Source organism: Coturnix japonica, chromosome 1 (genome assembly GCF_001577835.2).
Source record: "Coturnix japonica isolate 7356 chromosome 1, Coturnix japonica 2.1, whole genome shotgun sequence".
Taxonomy (NCBI): domain Eukaryota; kingdom Metazoa; phylum Chordata; class Aves; order Galliformes; family Phasianidae; genus Coturnix; species Coturnix japonica.
In genome coordinates, this window is record NC_029516.1 from 163,044,282 (window position 1) to 163,067,215 (window position 22,934).

The 22,934-nt window shown below is 34.2% G+C and overlaps 1 protein-coding gene across 2 annotated transcripts in view; it reads right to left on the reverse strand.

Moving 5' to 3' along the window:
• The window catches only part of DYNC2H1 (dynein cytoplasmic 2 heavy chain 1), a 120,354-nt gene that overhangs the window by 40,756 nt on the left and 56,664 nt on the right, over positions 1 to 22,934 (reverse strand). For both annotated transcript variants that reach the window (XM_015852271.2, XM_015852270.2), the window contains exons 65-81: positions 22,648 to 22,771; positions 20,531 to 20,694; positions 19,977 to 20,096; positions 18,607 to 18,741; positions 17,931 to 18,074; positions 16,305 to 16,394; positions 15,204 to 15,269; positions 12,975 to 13,025; positions 12,611 to 12,688; positions 11,411 to 11,542; positions 10,149 to 10,221; positions 8,611 to 8,771; positions 7,143 to 7,268; positions 4,735 to 4,845; positions 3,235 to 3,390; positions 1,640 to 1,715; positions 60 to 271 (exon numbers count right to left, since the gene is read on the reverse strand). In XM_015852271.2, coding sequence (XP_015707757.1) covers positions 60 to 271; positions 1,640 to 1,715; positions 3,235 to 3,390; positions 4,735 to 4,845; positions 7,143 to 7,268; positions 8,611 to 8,771; positions 10,149 to 10,221; positions 11,411 to 11,542; positions 12,611 to 12,688; positions 12,975 to 13,025; positions 15,204 to 15,269; positions 16,305 to 16,394; positions 17,931 to 18,074; positions 18,607 to 18,741; positions 19,977 to 20,096; positions 20,531 to 20,694; positions 22,648 to 22,771 — 2,019 coding nt within the window. The remainder of the gene's footprint in view (positions 1 to 59; positions 272 to 1,639; positions 1,716 to 3,234; positions 3,391 to 4,734; positions 4,846 to 7,142; positions 7,269 to 8,610; positions 8,772 to 10,148; positions 10,222 to 11,410; positions 11,543 to 12,610; positions 12,689 to 12,974; positions 13,026 to 15,203; positions 15,270 to 16,304; positions 16,395 to 17,930; positions 18,075 to 18,606; positions 18,742 to 19,976; positions 20,097 to 20,530; positions 20,695 to 22,647; positions 22,772 to 22,934) is intronic.

A 22,934-nucleotide genomic window follows, 5' to 3' on the forward strand; every position in this document is an offset into this window, starting at 1 on the left:
TATCCTTCCAAATAATGTACTTCAGTTTATGTATCATATAACTGAAGATGTATACTTACCAAAATACTGCAAGAATTTGGTAAAGAGATTGAATGCAGGAAACTGGTCATCTTCCTGCCTCTAGCATTTAAACTGCCAATGACATTTGAATTGAAAAGCTGCTCCAAGTAGGACCTAAGAACCTTCATATCAAAGTAATTATCGATGCGGCCTCCATAAATTGCGCTTTCAAACAAGCCATGCACAAATTCCCACTGAAAATCTTTGGAACCTATAAATATATCAGTATTAGTTTTCTATCAATTACCACTGCATTATAAGCATTTCTTCCAATCACCACAGTTCTTAAGTGGAAAATTACAAAACAATCTAATAATTCATTTCTGATCATTTCTCACAGTCTCATTGGACACATAAAATAAACTGATTGAACCAAAATCACATCATGCACTGAACACTTTACTGGAAACAGCCGCTTCCAAACAGAAAAGGTTTAAGATGGGTACTTTGTAAAGAATTATAAATAGCACATCACACAGTACTTAAGATTAAGCATGTTACAGTTGTGCTTCCTGATCAAGTTGCTTTTCAAATTACATTTTTCTGGCTTAGCAATATTCTTTAATTTGAATTAACTTATATTATCGCCTTTCCATAACAGCTGACCTAAATAACTATACTGATACACTGTAGCTTTCTAGTGCAAGTAAAAGCTTGATCAAAAAGTAATTCTTAAAAGTCCACCATTAGTTTAGTAGTGATTAGCATACTACATGTAATTGAACATTCCCTCATAAGAAGTGGTATCTTCACAGCAACAGGTATAAATAGGTTAATAATTTTAACAGACAGGTAATGGCTCAAGCTCTCTGTGTCACTGTATGTTTCAAGTCTGTCTAACTAAGGTCCGGTTCTGGAAGCATTAAATCTCATTTAAGTCAAAGATCATAAATAGTTTCTAAACATCAGTTCCTAACTTTACCTTGAAATTATATAAAATGCAAATAATTGTATATTTTTTTTCTATCAAGTATGATTAAGAAAGTACTAAGCTACACAACAGAACAGTGGAGTGTGTTACATCTTTACAATGCCCAGAGAGGCATTCCCTGAGACAGCGAAGTCCAGGCTGAATGGAGCACTGAGCAACCTGGGCTAGCTATAGGTTCATTGCAGGTTGGTTGGATTAGATGACTTTTTAAGGTCCCTTACAACTCAGACAACTCTATGACTAAGAATTTTATAACAAAAGAGCACATGCTCCATTAACTCATTCAACAAATGGAAGAGTTCATACTGGGAAGGGATGGAGGCAGATGATTGCATCTTCCAGGTATACTTCTCATATTTCCTCTTAACTTGGGAAGTAAAGCAGAATAGTTTTGGCAGTCATGTGTTTATATTTGTGAAAAGGGTCCACAACTGTTCCAATGAAGATTCAAATGTAAAATTTCAATATGTACAAAGGATACTTTAAGCAGAGTGACCCCACTGCAAACAATCATGCAAAATAACCGATCTATAAAAATTACTGTGAAAGGTTTTAATACAATAAAAAAAAAAATAAAAAATCTAAATGATAAATCTTAAGAAGGGTTAAGCTACAGAAATAAAGAGCTTGCCTCCAGAAGTGACTTACCCTCAAAGAGTCTGTCAATAATGTCAAAACCAGCACGGAGATCAGATAAAGAAAATTCATAGAACTTGGTCCAACCCTGATATTTTAAAAGAAATGCCAAGAACTCAATTAGTCATAAGATTTTAATAAATAGGTTTGATCACCCAAATACAGCCTACTTTTGACTTAATATCATCTTACTCCTTATTTCATGTCGCTTCTCCACTGTCAGAAAAAATATAAAAACTATTACTGCTACTATTTCAGCAGAATGCTGACAAAACATGCATATTTTGATCACTGTCATTTCTTATTTCCATTCTGTTCTTGGTGGTATTATTCTTAGCACAGCATGAAAGCATACTGTGCAGGTCTCAGAAGTCTTTCAATGTAAATAGGGAAGTTCAAATAAATATTGGTACACCATAACGGAAATCCAGACCTCAGTCTCCCAGTGACAGACTTATTATGGCTGTATCTTTGCATATGGATGAAATCTTAATAACAAGTGCATGTGAGATGAGATATTTTCAGATTAAGACTGCAGCTGCTCCACAATCAAGGTATCAGTCACCTTGAAGTTCATAAACTGGCAAAATGCTGCAGTCTCTCAGTAGTTTTAATATGCCTGTTTTGACAGATCTGCATATAGACTGAAGAGCTTATTGGCTGGGATTAACTGCAGTTCAGCAATATCAGGATCATATAATCACCACTAACTCCATGTGAGATAAACAGAGTTATAGTAGAAATAAGGAGGTCCTCGGCCTGTTGGAAAATTATTGGCAAATTAACAGTAATTTGAACAAAGGCAAATGAGAGATCATACACTTAATTTGTATTTCAATGATTTTCAACTATTTTTCTTCCTGAACAGCATATTCAAAGTTTGTTCCAGCCAAAGCCAGACAATTCTGTAATTCATAAAGTCAAAACCAACAAAAGAAGTCTTAAACATTCCAGGCTCTGTCAAAAGAAATCTCTTGGATGACAGTTCAATTTCATCACAAGTCTAATTAAAATACACCAGACACAGAATAGTTTCTTGCATCTGTTTTCTTTTTCCTGCTTAGCTTGAGCATCCATAGCCAGAAAAAAACATTTTCTTTAAACAAAAACTTATCTATGAAAAAAACGTGTTACATTCTCTGAAAAACATTATAATCCTCTCAAGAAACAAGTAAATTCCCTTGTTCTTCCTTCTCTCTGAATAGGATTGCTGTGCAGAAAGAATAGTAAATATTGCACCCTCCTTTTTACTGAAGTGCTTCTTTATGATTTCCACACAGTCCTAAATAGGACTTTTTCCCTATCCTAAATAAAAAAGGATTCAAAGGATATTATTCTCCAGGGGACCTCACTCCTGCATCATTAGCAGACATCACACAGTACCTCCACACAGACACAGTCAATTTTCAGGGATACAAGAATTTAGGCTACCAAGATTTTATTTTTAAATTAATTCAAAGAAAGTTATAAGGGTATGCCTACCAGAAGTATCAACATTTTTCTCATCTCTGAATGTGATCTAATATATATCTGATGAAAAACAATTTAAGTATAACAGCTAAGAATAAATGGAGACAAATTCTTAAAAGTCAGCAAAAAAGAATTACCTGAGGTATATAATTCCTTCTTTCTTGGCATACAGCATGAAACCATGCTAAACAAAAAAGAGAGTGGGCTCTAGACAAATTTCCCTTTTTATTAATTTGTTCAGGTGTCCAAGATTCATAGGTTCTAAGGAGGTTCTTTTTGAGGCCTGGAGGTGCCTGCATAGGAGAAAAACATCACTTTGTGGTAAAGAACTAATACACTGAAGTTCTATTTTCTTCAGTTCCAGGTCATCACATAATTTATAGTTTATAAGTAGTAATTAAGCAAATAATATTTAACATGCAAAAAATGTGCCTAACTTATTCTTAGAATCAATTGTTAGGAGGACTGAACTACAGGAAAACAAGTCAGTAAAATGAATATTAATTGATCAATAAGTAAATATAATTTTATTTATTTATTTATTTATTTTTATTTTTTCCCCCATGTACAAGAGCATCTCCTGTTCTTAGCTCAACTACCAATTACTATTTCTGTAATCTGAGCCATCTGGCCTTATGCCATGGCAGCCTTCTTAGCTGGTGTAGGGCAAATGCATATGATAAAACATCAGTCCTCTGACTTATTAAGTAGTGTTAACAACTAGTAAAAATAGCAATAGGTAACCTGTATATAATAATGAAGATTACAATATTTAAAAGTCAAAACAACTAATTAGATATCCAGACATTTCACGATGCAATACAAATGTCACATAAAGTTCTAAAGATATTGATATAATTTTTTCATTTCTCAAAGATTTTTTAAAATTCTGTTTGCTAATAAGATTACTGTAAATAAAACAAGACTTGTAAAAGTCTTAAAATAGTTGCATATATTATGGCAAAAAGTTACAAAATATTATAATCATTTATTTTATTTTAAATAACGATCTACATCTTGATCTTGAAAGTCAGCATCAGGTCAGCAATTGGTCAAAGCACCTCAGTCTAGCTGTAGGCAAAATCTCCATAGTCAGCAACCAATAAAGAGTCATCTACTGACGATCAGACCTCTTTCCAAAAATCTGATAGTCCCAGTTATTAATTAGGTTTAACTATCTTGAAAGCAAAACTCTAAATTTTTAGTAAACACCTTTAACTATATTTTCTACTGAGAGATTTCAATATATGTAATGTTATGTGGTCAAAAAGGAAAATAAAGAAGAGTCTGATACTGCTCTGCAGAAGAGGACTTTCATCAAGATAGCAGAAATTCAACCATGTCCCAGGATCCATGCAGGACTTTGTTTTTATGAAACACTGATTAAATTCATAAAAGAATTTGAATTACTTTGCTAATGAGACTTTCAACAGGAAAATTAAAAAAAATCAAAAAAATTTAAAAAAATGAAGGAAATCTTAAATCTTGCATTTATATTTCACATCTGATTGAAACGTAAATCAAAACAGTTATTTAAATATTCCACATTATCCACACATTAGTCTATCTAAATAAATAGTTGACTAAATGTCAAAATTTATTCTTTTAAAACACTCAGCTTTCAAAACAAATCTTACTTCACAGGTTATTTTCAGACTTGACTGAAGCAAAATTGGAGTAAATTTCGGATGAACTTCAGTAGTAAGCCAAAGGCGAAAGTTTGGTTTAGGCTGTAGTGTATTCAGTTCCTGCCAAAGAGATGTTACACATTGAGGTACATTTTGCATTTTGTTTTTTATTTAATACACTGAACAGTATTTACAAAATCATACCATGAATTGAAAACCTATGCCTGTCTAAATTTTTTTTGTCATTTTTTTATAAGGAAGTTTTTCAAAATACATGTTGTTTCTGTACTTTCTTTATGCCTCTTGTGCTCAGCTCCATCCTGAATGTGTCAAAATATTTACAGCTCTCTCCCATATTCTAAACTATTGCATAACAGTATACAGCATCTCTTTACTTTTCTGAAGTAAAAAACAAGAGAAGGCAGGATCTCAAAAGGAGAAAGCTTGGACCATGAGTTGTGTATCAACTCAATGAATTTCAGCACCTGCACATCTATGTCAATCTCTGGTTTCTTTTTATTGTTTCTGTTTTATTATTATTATTATTATTATTTTTTATGTGTTACATGCTTCCTTCCTGTATCATGATTCAGAGAAAACTCTGAATAGAAAAACAGACTTTTAAGAAAATATTGTTAAATGCTTTTTCAAAAACAAAGATTTCACAAAACAACATGTAATTACTGATGTATCAAAGCATACATTTTCATATGTTTTATGTTTGAAGTTGGCAAGGCTGATTTACTATTGCCTTGAGAACAACTGCAACTAGCTGTTCTACATATGAGATTTGAGAAACCCATACCTCAAGAAACTCTTGCAGCTTTCCTTAAAATCCATTAATTTTTATAATTTCTAAAACTTAATAATAAGAAATTTCTGATACATATCCACATGCACTTACAAGGTTTGATGTTTTATTGTTATAGTTAGTTAGAAGCTTACAAACAGTTCACTACCATGTTCAAAGCTAGATGAAATATATCAGTGTTATCTTGCTTTGTCTTTCTATTTTTTTAAAACACATTATAGGAACCTTAAAGGTATATCTATGCAATATGGTCCTTATGACAGAAATAGACTCCAAGCTTATGTGTGTGGAACATGCTTCTTGAACTATTCTAAGAAACAGAATCACAGAATCACAGAATCACCAAGGCTGGAAAAAACCTACAAGATCATCCAGTCCAACCATTCACCTATTACCAATAGCTCCCACTAAACCATGTCCCTCAGTATAACATCCATTCATTCCTTGAATACCCCCAGGGTCGATGACTCCACCACCTCCCTGGGCAGTGCATTCCAGTGCCTGACCACCCTTTCCGAGAAGTAATATTTCCTAATGTCCAGCTTGAATCTCACCTGCCGCAGCTTGAAACCATTCCCTCTAGTCCTATCACTAATGACACGAGAGAAAAGGCCGACCCCCAGCTTACTACAGCCTCCCTTCAGGTAGTTATAGAGAGCAATAAGGTCTCCTCTGAGCCTCCTCCAGGCTGAACATTCCCAGCTCCTTCAGCCTCTCCCGATACAGCCTGTGCTCCAGGCCCCTCACCAGCTTTGTTGCCCTCCTTTGAACACGTTCCAGGGCCAAAGTGTCTTTCTTGCAGTGAGGGGCCCAACTGAAGTAACTGTTGATAAGAATTTCTTCTCTTTGTTCCAAGTTAGCTTGTTTTATGGATACCATAGTGATATACAAGTGAAGTTGTTTTGATTTACCTAGCAAGTCAATTATTTCAGACATGGTATGTTTCTTTCAAAGTAGTCATTCTAATTTCAAATTAGCATAAAACTTTTAGTGACTGAAACACAAGCTATCCTTACAAATAACAATAACTAACAACACAGTTGCAGAACCAAAAAAATAAATAAAAATTAAACTCTTATTTTAAAATGTTGTTATTTAAAGAAAAAGAAAAAAAAAAAAAAGCATTCTGGCATTGATAGTTCAGCAAACGTGCACAGTATCCCATAATGTATGGGAAATTCTAACAGCAGCATTTGCTCAGTCATAGTGGCAGAAATACTCGACACTGTATGAAAATCAAAGCAACTACACAAAGGAAAAGATTGCTTAGATGTGAAGGTCTTCATAGTCTCCCCAGGGAGGTGATTGAGTCACCATCCCTGGATGTGTTTAAGAGCCGTTTGGATGCATTACTCATAGATATGATTTAGCAGAGTGTTGTTAGAGTTAGGGAATTATGGTTAGGCTGTGGTTGGACTTGATGATCTTTGAGGGCTTTTCCAACCTGAGTAATTCTATGATCCTATGATCTTATTCATGACACAGAAATCTGTCAAGGCTTATTTTTCAACTGTCAGAATTTAAAGCATCACCGTTTAAACGCATGATGCTTCAGAACTGCCTGTTAAGTTTCGAACACACAGAGTGTTGGACTAATTACTCTCACCTTTTCCAATACAGGAAGCCAAGGTATGACGAGATGCAGGTTCTTTAAACACAGCCATTCTCCATTGCGTGCACATTCTTTCAATGTCTGAATAGCTAGGTCAGCCTGACCTTGGCCCATTGCAATCTGAAAAGCAAACCAACTCTTTGAATCAGGAATTCATCACGCCCCATTTAAATACAAAATTGGAAAAAATCATGAAAATAACATTTTTCTTTGCAACAGATGTAACCTGAACATCTTAAGAAATAACACCCAGAGTCTTTTCATACTAAAACCAAAAAAACCATACAATACTTGGTGTAGTGATGGTGATCCCTGGGAACCCAGGAGTAATTAAATATCAGTGACTGAGCTATATTACTGTAGAACTGCTGATACAATAAAAATAAAAGCTAAATGGGAATTTCTTTTGAGCTAGGAGTGGTTCCCTTGAAGAGAAACAATTAATTTCATATTGATGGGAGTGAAAAACTAAGATTTTTCTATTTTCAGCTGGGAGATACGAATAACTTAAGAAGACTTCTTTTTAGGGTATCAGATTATAACCAAAATAAATGTGGAAATCAAATTGAGAGACAGAGACAAAACTGAATGTACAGAGAAATCAGTGAAAACTGGAAATAAGGAAAGTAGCACAATTACTACAACTGATGTTGGACTAACCATCCATTCACCACAGCTCAACCCTGGAACCTACTTGAAAATGTTACATAAAAATCCTGTACCAAATAGGCTAAAATGAAAGTGGTTTTAAGGGCTACGATAATTCTTGAATTTACATTAATACTATAAGAAAACAGGATCATTATGACTAATACAACTTCACCAAATATCTCTCAATAAGAAATACATAATGTCCTCTTATGTTAAAATTCCATTGAACCAAAGTAGTTTGGGGCCCTAGCTTTATATGATGACACAAGTACACCCTCTGCCTAAACAAAAGTATATCTTGAAATAACGTGAAATAGCCTCCAGATAACTGAAAAAGAATGAAGTCATCAGAAAATCTAAGTATAACGCACAAACATAGTGATCTGTTCTTTATTCCTGAAGAGATATGATTTCACAGAGAAGTTATTTTGTGGTCTGTTCAAAAAGCATAGAAATTTCAGAATAAAATTAACACCAAAATATTCTCATTAGTGGGAATTTTCAGATGAATTACCTTCAAGTACTGCCCTTTAATCAAATACCATACCATGTTACATTTCATATGTCCAAAATGTAAAGGATTCTGAGAGATAAAAAGTTATATGGCAGATTAAGATATTTATATTCTTAAATGTTTGAACAAAGTCCAGTTTACACTGGGTTTTGTTTCATACTTTCATTACTCCACCCTAAAAGCAGTAATACTTATAACTGTCAGTTCTAGTTTTTACTAGTGTAATGTAGTAAAAAATATGTAAAATTGTACATAATAAATGTTGGGTTTTAATAATTATGCTCATCTAAGGCTGACCTGATGATAGCACTCAGTATTTCCTTCAACACTGGCGAGTTCTTGCAATTCTTGAGAAGGGTCAGCACCAGGAGAAATAATTATCAATATGGGCTCAGTTTCCAGAGTCTCTTTATACAGACGTTTCAGATTCAGAGGTGATGGAGACAATTCTTTTATTCCTGTAATTAGAAACATTATGGAAATAAAGTGACTACATAGAATGAAGTGCTCTTCAGAAGATTTTTCCTATTATTCAAATAAAATCAACAATCAAACTGGTGGGATAAAGTAAGATTTCTTCAAAGCATTAAAACTGATACTGTTTTTGCTCTTGTTTTAATTTGGCCTGATTCATAGAAAAAGCCATTTTTGGTATACAAATCAGCACAATAAATGGATAATGAAAAACTTTAACTGCAGTTCAACACGGCAGTATGCATTATTATTGATCCTGGCATACTATGCGTCAGCAGACAAAAAAATTCTGTCAGTAATATATTATATAAGTAAAGTATAGTACAACTGTCACGTGCACGTGTGCATGTGACAATTCAAATGTCGGGATCTGAGTTAGGAAAACATAAAAACCAAAAACTTCAAAATATATCACACCTAAACCTTTAAGTTGAGGAACTGTGAAACTTGCAATACAAATGAATTAAATAAACAAACTTCTGCAATATGTCCTCATTTAAGAAACTTTGACGCATTTTCAGAAAACACTGTTTCAGTGCAGATTTGTGATGTTTTCATATCTTTTCCTGACATATCATTTGTCATTGCTGAAAACAGAAAGATGCTAGGCAAACATCTCTTTTTCACTTGTTCAGTCATTCTTATGCTCCTATTCATAAGACTGCTTAGCTCCTACTGACAGATGTGTAAAATAAAACAGTCAAAATAAACCAAAGTCTTATGGCAATGTTGTTGCTCTTCAGCAGTGCAAACAGATGCACACAGGTTCCTGAGAAGCTACACTGTCTGGCTTTGATATTTTAAATAATTTAAATGATGTTAACTGGCAACTACATCTTGGCCTCCCATTAACAGAGAAATACAATAAAAAGCTATAATAAAATAAAATCTATTGGACAACAGATTGGAATATGTTCATGTGCAACTTCAGTTATTATAGTAATACATTTGATAATGTTAACTATACTAAGTTGAAAGAAAAGCCATTCCAAATGAGTAACTGCTTAGCCAAATATATTACAGTACTCGTGAGATGCATCACTTAAGAAAATAAATACAGTGCAAGTATTATTAGCAGTTTGGATTTTAGAAAGCTGAGCACAGTTTTTTGAGAAAGTGCAGTGTTCAAGAATCCCTTCAAAGAATATGTCAGGATTTTAAAATCACTGCTTCATAAGACAGGAAAAGCACTTTGAAATAATACTTTATGAAAACAAGATCAGACAATCCATTTCCAACAGAGTTTAAATTCTAAAACACAGAAATTCCATATAAACCATAAAGAAATATATATTTGACACTTTAAAAGATTTAGTGATGTAATTGTTGTGTGGAAGCACTCTGGTGAAAAATGAACTTACCTAGGGCTCTACATGCAAAAAGCGCCATGGCACTCTGCAGCCTGTCTGGTCTAAGAGCCTGAACCACAAGTACCTTAGAAGAAAATACATTCAAGGGAAATAAATTTATAAAAGTATAATGTAAAAACCAACAAAGCAAAACTCTTTGAAGAAAACATTTTTTTTTTTTTAACTATGCTCATCAGCAATTTTCCCTAAATATATACAGCTAACTGACCATTCCGTCCCAAGATAAACTAATATAATTATTCTTTTTAAAGTACTTTTTTTTCATTGAGAAGAACTGGGAGGATAGTTCTACACCTAACGTCTATTTTTAAGGTAGAATATGTTCTACCATATTTCAGAATAAATGAATATTTCACATGGATAGCCAGAATAACAGAAAATAAACCTAGCTTTATACTGCTATGTCAATATATGATTTTCACAGAATCACAGAATTGTAGGGGTTGGAAGGGACTTCTAGAGATCATCGAGTCCAACCCCCCTGCCAAAGCAGGCTCCCTACACACATCGCATAGGTCGGCATCCAGGCGGGTCTTGAATTATCTCCAGAGAAGGAGACTGCACCACCTCCCTCAGCAGCCTGTTCCAGTGCTCCATCACTCTTACCGTAAAGAAGTTCTTCCGCACATTCGTGCGGAGCTTCCTATACTGTACTTTCATCCCATTACCCCTAGTCCTATCCCTACGCACTACTGAAAAGAGACCAGCCTCACCACTATGGCCCCCACACCTCAGGTATTTATAAACATTGTACATATTTTGTACATATTTTGCAAGCCTCTGAAATTCTACCATTCTGTGAAACACTCCTAATGCTTCCTCTGCAAGGAATTAGGTATGTAATATGCTGATTATTACAGTTATACTCCTACAGGTATTTTTTTTTATGGCAATACTTTGCTCACAAAGTATTTGGAGGAAGGAAATTTGGCAATAACAAAGCAAGCATGAAAGAATTTTGATACCTATTCATAAAATTTATTCTATGAATATTAATAAAGAACCTGTTACTTTGCCATTCTCAGCTGCAACCAATACAGTGCCACAAAAAAGACTCAGATGAGAGAGAACTATATACATACTGCAGAGAAAAAAAAAAATCCATAATAAACTAGCTGAGCTATAAGACAAAGACAAAATAGATTTTGTCCCTGCTTACAGTCTAACCAGGTTTTCAGTTTAAATTCTTTAAATGTAAGACTTATTTGCTATGCTGAAACCACAACTAATTTTAATTTAATACAGAATGTTACCTGTTGAAATAAAGAAATTCTTTTTACAATAGTAGATGGGAAGTCTTGCTCACACACAGAGCTCTGAGAGAAAGTGTGCCACAAACTTTCATCTTCAAATCCAAGAGTCTGATAGAGACATGGGAGAGAAGTCTACAAAACAAACAAACAAACAAAAAAAGCATAGTGAACAATAAAGAAGAATAATTATTTGGGCATTGTATATTTTCTGGAATCTATGAATACCATGATGGCTTTAAAACCTGTAAAATATTTGTGCATTTCATAAAAATCCCTTTCATCTTGGAAGTTTTTCATCTTGGAGTTCAAGAATAAAAGGTTAGAATTTAAAACTTGTTTTTCTACTTCCTCAAATGCTAAGTCAGTATTTACAATAGCTTTGTTTTTAAACTTTAATGCTCTTTGTTTTTAAACTTTAGGCTTAACTCAGTGTTATACTTTTCCTCAAATCATGATCCAGTTTTTCTTCTGTCCACCAACTGAAACTGTTAAACTTTTTCTTTTTTAAACCCTAACAAACACGTTTGCCACACCACTGTTGCAATTGCTCACAATTCCTGGTGAAGAGAAACTAAAAATAAACAACTGTCAGTCCAGCAATAACAAAAATCCTTGCCAAAGACTGCTCAGTGTTCTCCTTCTTGCTGCTGAGCTGACAAGAGGAGAAGAAGAATCTAAACTAGCATTTCTAGGATCATTATTTTCATTAAGTTTTCTTTAAATGAAAAGACTTCCGTTATGACTGTGACAGGATTAATCAAAGCAATTAAGTGTTGTGGCTTTTTAATATGAATTTACTTGATTTATGCAACTAAAATCTCTGAAATACTTCAGTTTCCATGAAAATCTGTTAAGTAAAAAACTAGTTTCACAATTAAAGGCCCATTTTAATACAATATAAAGTGGTTTCTGAAATGCAACAGTAGAAGAGAAACCTGTAACATTGTATTCTTTGCATTTTTTCTTTTCTAAAATTTTCTATTCATACAGATTGTAATTCTTTGGGTAGGGTTAAAATATACTAATCTAGGATGATACATTCATAACTTGGAATTTAGTTTCAAATGGGTCTATAAGAGACCACATTTTCTGGAACAGATAGTAAACATTTTACAATAACAAAATATTTCCTCCTGATGGTACTTGAGTCCATATTACAAACACTTTTAAGTTTAATGTAAACTGCCATGTGGTACATACCTTCAAAGATGCTACTGCATAGACTCGCTCCTGTTCTATCCAAGAAGGAATCTGGTCATGAAGGCTTCTTTTTGAATCCTTATTGAAACAAATTAAATGTGACATATAAGTTACATCATTTTATTTTATTTTATTTCTTTTTTTGGGGGGAAGAGATTAAGAAACACTTATTTTCGTGACAGTAGAACTCTAATTGTGCTAACAGGAAAAGAAGAAAAAAGGCAAAAAAAATGCACAGAAAACTAATTACCATTAAAAAAAAAAACCTGTATAATATTCATGTGAAAATTTCCCTGTTCTTTTCATGTTTTCCAACAAGATTAAATGTTCCTTATTTGAAAATACACAAATTAAAGTAGCTTACTGATTTTCTTACGGGATCTCCAATGATCACACCTGTAAAAGTCTCCCATTCCTACAAAGAATAAATGAACACCTCAGATCAGTCATCAGACATCTTTAAGAATAAAAATTAGTGTGCAGCACAATGTAGGCAAAACAGAAATTTAGAGGATAAACAAACTAAAGCCTCAATTCTGAAAGAATTATACAACAGTTATAAAACTCCACATAATATTAACAGTATTTACCTTTCACGGAATCCAAGTTAAGCAATTACAGTGCTTTACAAGAAAATAAAAAAAAAAAGAAAAAGCCATATTGTTTTTGTTTTTGTTTTGAACTCCCACAGCTTCCAACCATATCATCCACATACAGACTAGAATGAAGTAACATCGGTGGTAAGGACACACCCTTTTCAAGGCAATTTAACAAAAACAAAACTTTTAGTCAGGTAAGAGGATTATTGATATTATTTGATTCTTGAGTAGCACGTGAGTAAGCAGTAAAGTTTCTTGTATGTAACCTAGTTAGGTTAAGTTAGATAACAACTCTAACAGCTAGTGGAAATGTATGCTAAACAACAACAAACAACAAAGAAATCAATACTCAGAAATGCTTAAGAAGTCTAGCCAATTTAGTTTAGAAAATTATTTGTATACTGCCACCTTCATGAGTTTATCATAGAATCACAGAGTTGCTCAGGCTGGAAAAGACCTTAAAGATCACCACATCCAACCACAACTTAACCACACTACACTAACAACCCTCTGCTAAGTCTTGTCCCTTAGCACCTTATCCAAATGGTTTTTAAACACATCCAGGTGTAGTGACTCAACTACCTCCCTGGGGAGCCTATTCCAGTGCTTAACTACCCTTTCTGTAACTCTCAAGGATTAGAAAGATAAAACAGGTTTTATTCAGATGAAAAAGTAATGTAGATGAGTTAGGGAAGTTCTAGTAATAAAAAGGAACTTGTTTACTAATAAAGAAGATAAATTAGTTACTTTTACCAGGTATTGTCATTGCAGAAAAGAAAAGGACAATGGGATTTCACTTGGTCAATCTATACACCTCCAACCAAACTGCACTGCATTCATAGCATCAAAAAGTTTCAAGCTTGTTCACTAAACTCACATTTTTTAAACAGTGAAGTTCTGTTACTTCCATCAAATTCATTATGTGATTTTCATCTTTTTCCCTTTACTGGACTGTCCTCCAACAAACTGACATCTCCTGAAATCTGATAATCCTCTGGCTCATACTTCAGAAAGCATGGGTGTCCTTGCAGGCCATTCTGTAGGTATTTTGGATAATTTAATGGTGACTCACACTAATCAGCCTTCAGCATTAATTTATCACCCTAGCAGAGGAAGATTCTAGAAATGCGAAATAGGCTGCTCTACGGAAATACGAATTAGCAGTACCTAAACTCTTCTGCAGCTTTCATGGGAGAAGGGTACCCTCTAAACAACTTCCCCACAAATGAGGAACTCCATTAGGTCTCTTTCCGACAGCTCTCAAATAAAAACATCATACGACATCCCTAATCTTTTTGACGGTATGCTAATAATACTTTCTTTGTCTAAAAACTGAATAGACAGACATTTTCAGTGCATGTAGTTTGACTTTTTACCAAATGAATCCCAGTATGCTATCAAAAATATAAAACATTCTGAGATGTAGCATCATTTCTCTCTAAGAATCACTGAATCATAGAACAGCTTAGGGTGGAAGGAACCTCAAAAATCATCTAGTTCCAATCCCCCTACTGTAAGAAGGGTTGCCATCCACAAAAACAAGCACCAGTTCAGGTTGATACATCCAACCCGGCCTTCAATATCTCCAGGGACAAAGCATCCACAGCTGCTTTGGACAGTCTGTTCCAGCACCTCATCACCCTCTCCATGAAAAATTCCTCTGACATAAACGTATAGCCATGTGATGGAAGAACCACTGATATAGTACTCACAAAAAGCTGCAACAGCCCTCCATAAACATCTTCTTCAGTCTCTTATATAAGTAGCAACTCTTCACCTACCTTTCTAATGGTAACCATCACTTTGAACCCAATAAATTTAATGTTGACATACAAGATGTTTTTAAAAGTAATTATAATAGAGAAATAGAAACATGGAAAACTAAAATCCTGAGTCGTATGCCTACTGACAAAAACCTTTCATCTACTTAATGTTAGATAACATCAGTGTTTCATCATGTTAATCACTTGCAGATTTTCTTCTCTAGCACTTACATTCTCTTGGAAGAGTTCAGGGTGCATCCCTCGCACAAAATGTAGAGCAAACATTAACTGATCAGCCTGAAATAAAAGCAATAAATAAATAAATAAATTGCCTTTGCAATCTCATCATTAGTCACCTTTATGCCTCAGTAGTCTTTAAAAATCTCACACAGATAAGAGGTAGAATTAGCAGCAGACTGCTGATCACTTTTATTTGTTCTCTAGGACCACTATCAGAACAGGATACTAAGGCGGATGGATCATTAATCAAGCTGCATGATAACTGTTAAAATCTTCCAACCTCCATCCCAATCACCCAGGGTGAAAATCCGTACTATATATCTCCAATCTGTACTCAGGCTTTGAAATATTCCATCTTTTCTGACATATACAAATAGTGTGCCTTTCAGCACCCAAAAGATCTGATGAGTTAATAGAAGGCTTCACAGTCATGATTTCAAATAAAGACTTCAAATTATTATCAGTATTCCATAAGATTCCACTTGAACTTTGAAAATCAAAAACCTTAGAAATACTGCTACTTATGCATCCTCAGTGTAGGCTTGCTAGATTTTTAGAGGTAAAATCTTCCAAGATCTCTCTATTCTCACCAATCAAACTTCAGACTTGCAATATTTATACTACTGGTCAGATGGTCTGTGCAGACTTCTTATGTTTCTGTCAGCCTAGGACTATAACACAAACACCTCTTGTTATGACTGCTCCACTTGAGAGTATAAATGAAATCTGAAAGTGAGAGGTGTTTTAGGTTTTCCTAGGTTTTCACCTAGATTTTTTTTTTTTTTAGGAAATCCTAGGTTTTCTCCAAGAAGAAAAGCCATCTGACGCAGATACTGCGCAAACAAGACTTCAAGCTACACAGACAAAAAGGAAAACAGATGGAAACAAACAAGCTAATAAGTAGAGATTTGGGGAAGAGATGAAAAGAGGAAATAGAATATTAAAATGTCTGTTGTTTGGGTGTTTTGTTTTCTTCCAAACTAACAAACATAAAAACAATCACAATGATAAGAAGGTCAAACACTCATACTTAGGAAGCACTTGAAATAAGACCAAACAGAATGAAGAGGTCTCAGAAAAATACAGTCTTACCTTAAACAAACAGCGGCAAACATATTCATACACTGCATGTTTCAATGTGTAAATAAGCGACTCGATTCTTTCATCAGTATTGCCTGAGTCCTAAAAACAAAGTTTTGATTTTTAAAATTTATGTGGAAGTAAAAAAAAAACAACAACCAAGTGACTTTCAGGTGGAATGACACAAATTATCTTTGACACTCATTATTGCAAAAAACATACATGGCAAAATGAGAAATTCAAGATGAGGCATCAAGTAGTGTATAACTTGGCTTTGAAACTCTGGCTGTAGATGTCATTCTACACTATGTCTAAGGTAAACATACAAAAAGATAATATTTTCTTAATTTAGAAATATCTTTGATGTTTCATGGTTTTCACTTGGTAAAAAAATTGCTTTCGCATTAAATTTTTAAACAATTTCTATACAAGTATGTTGATATTAAATGTATTATCTAGACCTGCAGCCAATATTTGGCTCAAATAAACTAAGCAGTGTAGAAAACAGTAAATATAATCTCTCTCTAAAAACTTAGAGACTAAAACACCAACTACAAGAGGAGAAAACTAAAAGAAAGACAGGATAGAAGAAAGAAGAAGCAAAGAAAAAAAGGGACAGTGGTGTTACAGGTACTATGAGGTTCATCTGAAACAAGCTCATTTCTTCCTTGCTGAAACTGGAAGAGATGGACGTACAAAAAGAAGGGCAATGTGTATTTACGAGCTGCTTTGACTAGCATCTGCCCAGTTTCTAGAAGACTGTATGGGAAAACGCAGAAGTGGACAGAGGCAAAGAAAACAAGAAGGAAGCAGAGGTAGATGTGACTGACAAAGACAGAAGCTAAGCTTTAAAAAGGTAAACATAAGAAGCAGAAAAGAAAGAAATTACACAAATGTGAAAAAAAGAACAAGGAATTAGAAAACTCATGGTTGTGAAGAGTTTTAATGAAAGCAAGAGTGCATCACTGGAAGTGTGCCTCTGCTCATGATTGGAGCTGAAGTACGCAGAGACATCAGAGTAAAGTGGAACCTAAAAGTTACATGATATTGGAGATGCTGAATAAAAATAAAGCATATCATTAATCAGTGTGCATTTTTAGGCCTAAAGTGTGAGGTGATGAGGGATAAATCCACAACTCCGCACTTCTGTAAGAAAAATGTAATGGCTTTGAGAAGCATGCATGCTTAAAAACTATATAAAAACACACAAAGTTTAGATCTTCCTTCAAATTACTTGATTATATAGAAACATAAATTTTTTACTTATTCTACCCCTTGTTGACAGAACTAGCTTTATTTGGATATTAGTTCATTACCGAAAGCTTTGTTTTAATGAAGTTATTATCAAGTCCTAACTTACCTCAGACGAAAAGCAAGTCTGAAATTAAAAATAAGATCTCGTTCTCAGAAGGCTCAGCAAATTTACAATTCATATGTAACATAAATTACATTAAAAATCATAAAATTATAATCATAGAAAAAATTCCTGTGCATCTATTCTGAATATGTAAAGCATAACAGTTCAGCATCTCTACTTATTATACGTTATTCTCTAAAACTGTTCAACTAAAAGATTCTACAGATCAAAGCAGATCGATGTACCTGCAGCACACAGAGCTTTAGGAGAAGAGAACATACCTGTTCACTTTGCAGTGCTCTCTGGAAGAGCCGTAGGAACGCCGCCAAACTAAAACGGTACATATTATTAATTTTGGACAAGTCAGAGATAATAAAGTACATCTTGCTAGCACTCTCAGCTAAAGGGAGATACGCATTCCTCTCCTGTGAATAAAAGAAGTAGATATAAATAAAATAGTACATTACTGCCATCTATTGGCTATTACATATTGGTGCTATTGAAAAAACATCCACATGACTTGCACTGCTTGAGAAAACAGAATACTTGCTGATTTTCAAGCTGAGGCACACGCACTCAAGACTTCCACACTGTCTTTAGCTTTTAAACATGTCAAAAAACATTATTCTGTGAAGTCCTCTCAGCTGCAATGAACATCTTGGAAATTAATTCTAAGGGCACTGAGGTCCCCACCCACCACGAAGCCCATCCCAAATCTCAGTAATTAATTCATAACAGAGCGTAGGAGAAAAAGGTAACAAGAGAAAAACTTGTAGTGTGTTACAAAAAACAGCATGCCAAATGATCAGCACCACCAGTTAACAACATTTTTGCAGTACTGAGAGATTAATTAAATATGAACTGATTTTATTCTCCTGTAATCTATATATACACAACATTGCTATTTTATAGCAGAGGGAGAAAAAAGCAATTAAAAGATTGTAAATTTTTTTCTACCTGATCAAGGGAACTCTGAAGTCTGTGAGATTCAGCAAGTGATTCTTGGATGAGTGCACTGCTTGCTTTAGTCTGATTCAAAGATTCAATCAGATCTTTATTTTCTAATATATTTCCTTGTGATGTTGCAAGTGTCTGTAAACAAAAAAAGCTCCCTACGTTACACACACCTAAAAATAAAAACACCTGTAAAGCCTGTAAGGTAACCATTTTGAAAGCTGATGTATATACTTCTGAAGCACTGAATGCACTAAGAATACAACTGATGTTTTGTACCAACGAAGGACAGAAAATACAACCTAAGACCAAATTCTCAAAATCCAGACCACCAGATTTAGAACACAAACTGCCAGTAAGCTTCTGAGAAAATCAGATTTTTCTGCACCAGCCTCTCTAAATAAACACAAATCAGAAACATATAGATCTCTATTTAACTACCAATATAAACTGAAATTGGCTACTTGCAATTACTTGCAATACTCAAGGAATAAATAATCATTTTTCCTTTTCAAGTGTTTGTCTCAGTCATGAACAAATAATCCAGCAACAATGCTAACAATGCTTCAGAGGTTCAGATCTGCTTAACTGAATGAAGACTGTATTCTGTATTTTAATTAAAAAATAGTATTAACCAAAATATGATAGCCTGTTTTTTTGTAGCCTGCTTGCAGGTCTTATACACTGGCAAGTCATAGAAGCCACGTCAGTATTTCCTGTAAGAGCACATAAGGAAATTTGGATGTAAAGTTTCATGTAGTTATCTAGCTGGAGAGTCAGACGACTATTTGTTTCTGCGTAGTGTTTGATTTTTCACTGAGGAATCATAGAATAAGTTAAAAGATACCACAGCATGCATGCTGCTACCCCATGGTTTTGGTAAGAAAACCATTACCATACTTCAGATAAGACTTTTTATGTTGCTTTAGGATTATGGGAATTCAGCTCAATGACCTTAACCATTGATTTCTTTTCAAAAAAAAAAATCAATGAAGTGCCAGTCTGTTTCTACTGAGCTTTAGGTTACTCTCTTCAGTATCAAAGGACATTCTGATTTCAGTGCTATTATGAATGCAAAATCTGAAACTAAACCTGGTGTTAATACCTTGCACTTTTTATTGCAAACTCCTTAGACTGTTACTTCCTGAAATTTGGCAACTTTTGATGACATTTAATGTTCTGAAAAATTACAGTTTCATGACAGACATACATAATTATAATCTTTTTTATCCCAGTCAAATGATGTTTTATATTATCAAATAAAAAATTCAGAGAGAGCTTTATTCCAATACTTCTACCTTCTTCATTTAAACATATAAAATTTCAAAACTATCTTATCATTCCAGCAGATACAGCAGATAACTTTATTTTACCTCCAAAAGAGATTCTTCAAGCTTAGCTAGTTGTATCTTCTTATCTTCTTCTTGTTGTAATAGCTTTGTCTTCTGCTCTTCCAAATCAGGCTTTTCATGCTGAATGGTTAAAGCCAAAAGCTAAAAAGAAAGGAGGTTATTTAATGTGGTAGGAAGTATTCTAACATTTCATCATATATGTTAATGGAAATATAGCATAATATATACACATCAGCTGTATAGCAGTGTATAATCTATACTTTTGAACGCAAATTTCCAAGAGTTGAAAGAAAACAGGAACTGAGTGGTTACTCTCTTGTAACTGAAGTCAGCGAAGTAGTTTCTGTTTTCTTTATTGGACTTACTGCTTGATCCCAAAGGGTATAAAAAGAAGATTCTAAACCTTCAATTTAATATCAGCATTGATTTTACCAGTTCTACTTATGTGCTAGAAAATATCTCCACAACCATTAACACAAACGGCACCATGCAGCTTCTACCAGAAGCTAGAGCTACCTGTGAATGCCCATTATCTACATACATAAAGATTCATACATACTGTTTTCATTGCCTACCTGTCCTCTTAAGCCACTTCCTGTTGTGGTAAAGTTGACTTCCATAACAATAGAAGAAGCATCAGGTGGGATGAAGGGATTTGGGTTCCTTGTTGATAGAAAAAGACGGAACTCTTCATTATAATCTATCATTTTTTCACCTAGCTGTATAGCATAGCGGGGTCCTGTAAATTGAAATACTTATTATTTTCAGATAATTACAAATTGTTCACTGAGTAAATGTATGCATTTGTGTTATTCATTATGACCAGTAGATTTAAAGATACTTTATAAACAATTTATAAATGAATTTTATAACGAATAATAAATAAAAACTGATGGAACATCCATCATCAACCTATTCTGCATTGTTAGACAGAAAAATGGAATAGCGTAGCATAGCATGTAAAAGTTGTGTGATGGAAATATTTAAATGACCAGGTTCCTTTAATTATTATTATCTTTAAGAATCCTGTCATAATTTGAACATATTTACTTTCCCGCACAAGTATAACACTCCATAAAATCACTTCAGCCATAAACACACACTGGCTAAATAAGAAGGTTCAATATATTCTGAATGTGATATCAAAGCATTAGGCTATAAACTCAATGTTACATTTATTTTACGAGCTTGATGCTGCTGCACAATCATAATTCCATTCAAATATTATTTTCTGTGACACTGTTATGGAGAAAAAATATAAAACTACAGATCCTTGAATATATGCTTATTGGATGAAAAGAGAAATATTCCATTAAGAAATATCTCATAATTTTGACTTACTGTAAACACATTCCATATAATCACAGGAGGAAATAATTTAATTCCAGTCATCACAGTTTCAATCTATATTTATACTGATACTTCTTTTACACTTCTCAATATGCTTCTCACAGAATCAGACCACATTTATAGCCTCTCACCATTTTTTTTCTATCAAACTGTCAACTGTATAAAGGCTGGCTTCCATTCTAGCCTTGTCAGAAAAGACTCTAACAGGTACAACTACAGAAAGATTGTCATGGTTTGGTGGTGTTGCTGTCAATATTCCACATCATAACATCATGTGCATAACTACATATCCCAGGTGGTCTAGTGGTTAGGATCTGGCGCTCTCACCCCCGTGGCCCGGGTTCGATTCCCGATCAGGAAATGTCATGGTCAGGGAACCATCCTCTGCGAAGTCCTCTGGGATACGTAGTTCTCCTCCGAGAGCTAAGCACTCAGGACACTGCCATTCCACGGAACCAGAGCATGAACCTTCCAATAATCCATATACTGCACATGACGTTATGATGTAGAATATTGACAGCAACACCACCAAACCATGACAAAGATTTTTGCCTTCTGATAATAAAAAAGAAGGAAAAGTCTCAAAGTAAAAACTTCTCTTCCAGAGAATTTTCTAAAGTGGCACAGTTAGTTGCTCCTCTGTTATTAGCAATAGGAGTGAAAGAACACTCCAAGTATAAATCTCTGGTACAGATGAGAATCACGTATCAGTATTGTTTCTGTGCCAAGGACCAGAATGAACTGTAGGCTTATGTTGTAAAAATGTCTAGTTGAAAACAGAATCCATACAAGGACATAGTTACTATAGCATATAAATTCACATTTTTCCTAAATTCATTTCATTCCATGCAGCGAAGAGATGTACAGTCATTACGAGCAACTGATGCAGACAAGACCTCACTACCATCTCCACATTCTGACAAACAGGAGATGTGTAATTGATAGTCAAGTGATGGAAATGACTCAAAAAGCGACTATTTCTCCCTTTTCAAAAAGAACTCCCTAGCATGGACTTGCACAGACTCACCAAAACCATGTGTTTGAAATTACCACTAGAAATTAACCTAAAAATTAAAGTGTACAAGAGTTTATATCAATAATCCACGCTAATTCCAGCAGAAAAAACCTTTAAATATTTCCCAGTATTTTTCAATTTAGGAAACAAGAGCATACCTCCAATGTATTTCATATACTAGCAGCAGGTAATCTTAGCAGCACATTAAAAAGGCAATACACAGGGTTTCAAATAAATAAAATAAAATAAGCCAGTTTTTATAAGATCTACACGGATTTAGCTTTCAGCAGCTTTGAACAATAATTTTTAAAGACCTCAGTCACTTACCTTGGACAACAAGATCTTTTCTTAGCAATGGGTAAAGTACAGGTTCCATTCCATCCATTTCCTGTATAATAAGAGTTTTCCCAAACCTCACTGCAAGCTCAAGAGTTGTAAGGAAGTTGGCGTCCTGAGCAAATGAAATCAAATTCCTTTGAGTAATGTTGTTTTTAGAACGTTGATGACAGTGTTAAGCAGTGAACATTTTATTGATGCTTTTAAAACACTTTAGGAACGAATAGAAAGGCACTATATCAGGGATCCAAATCTAAGCATCAATTGTAGACCTATGC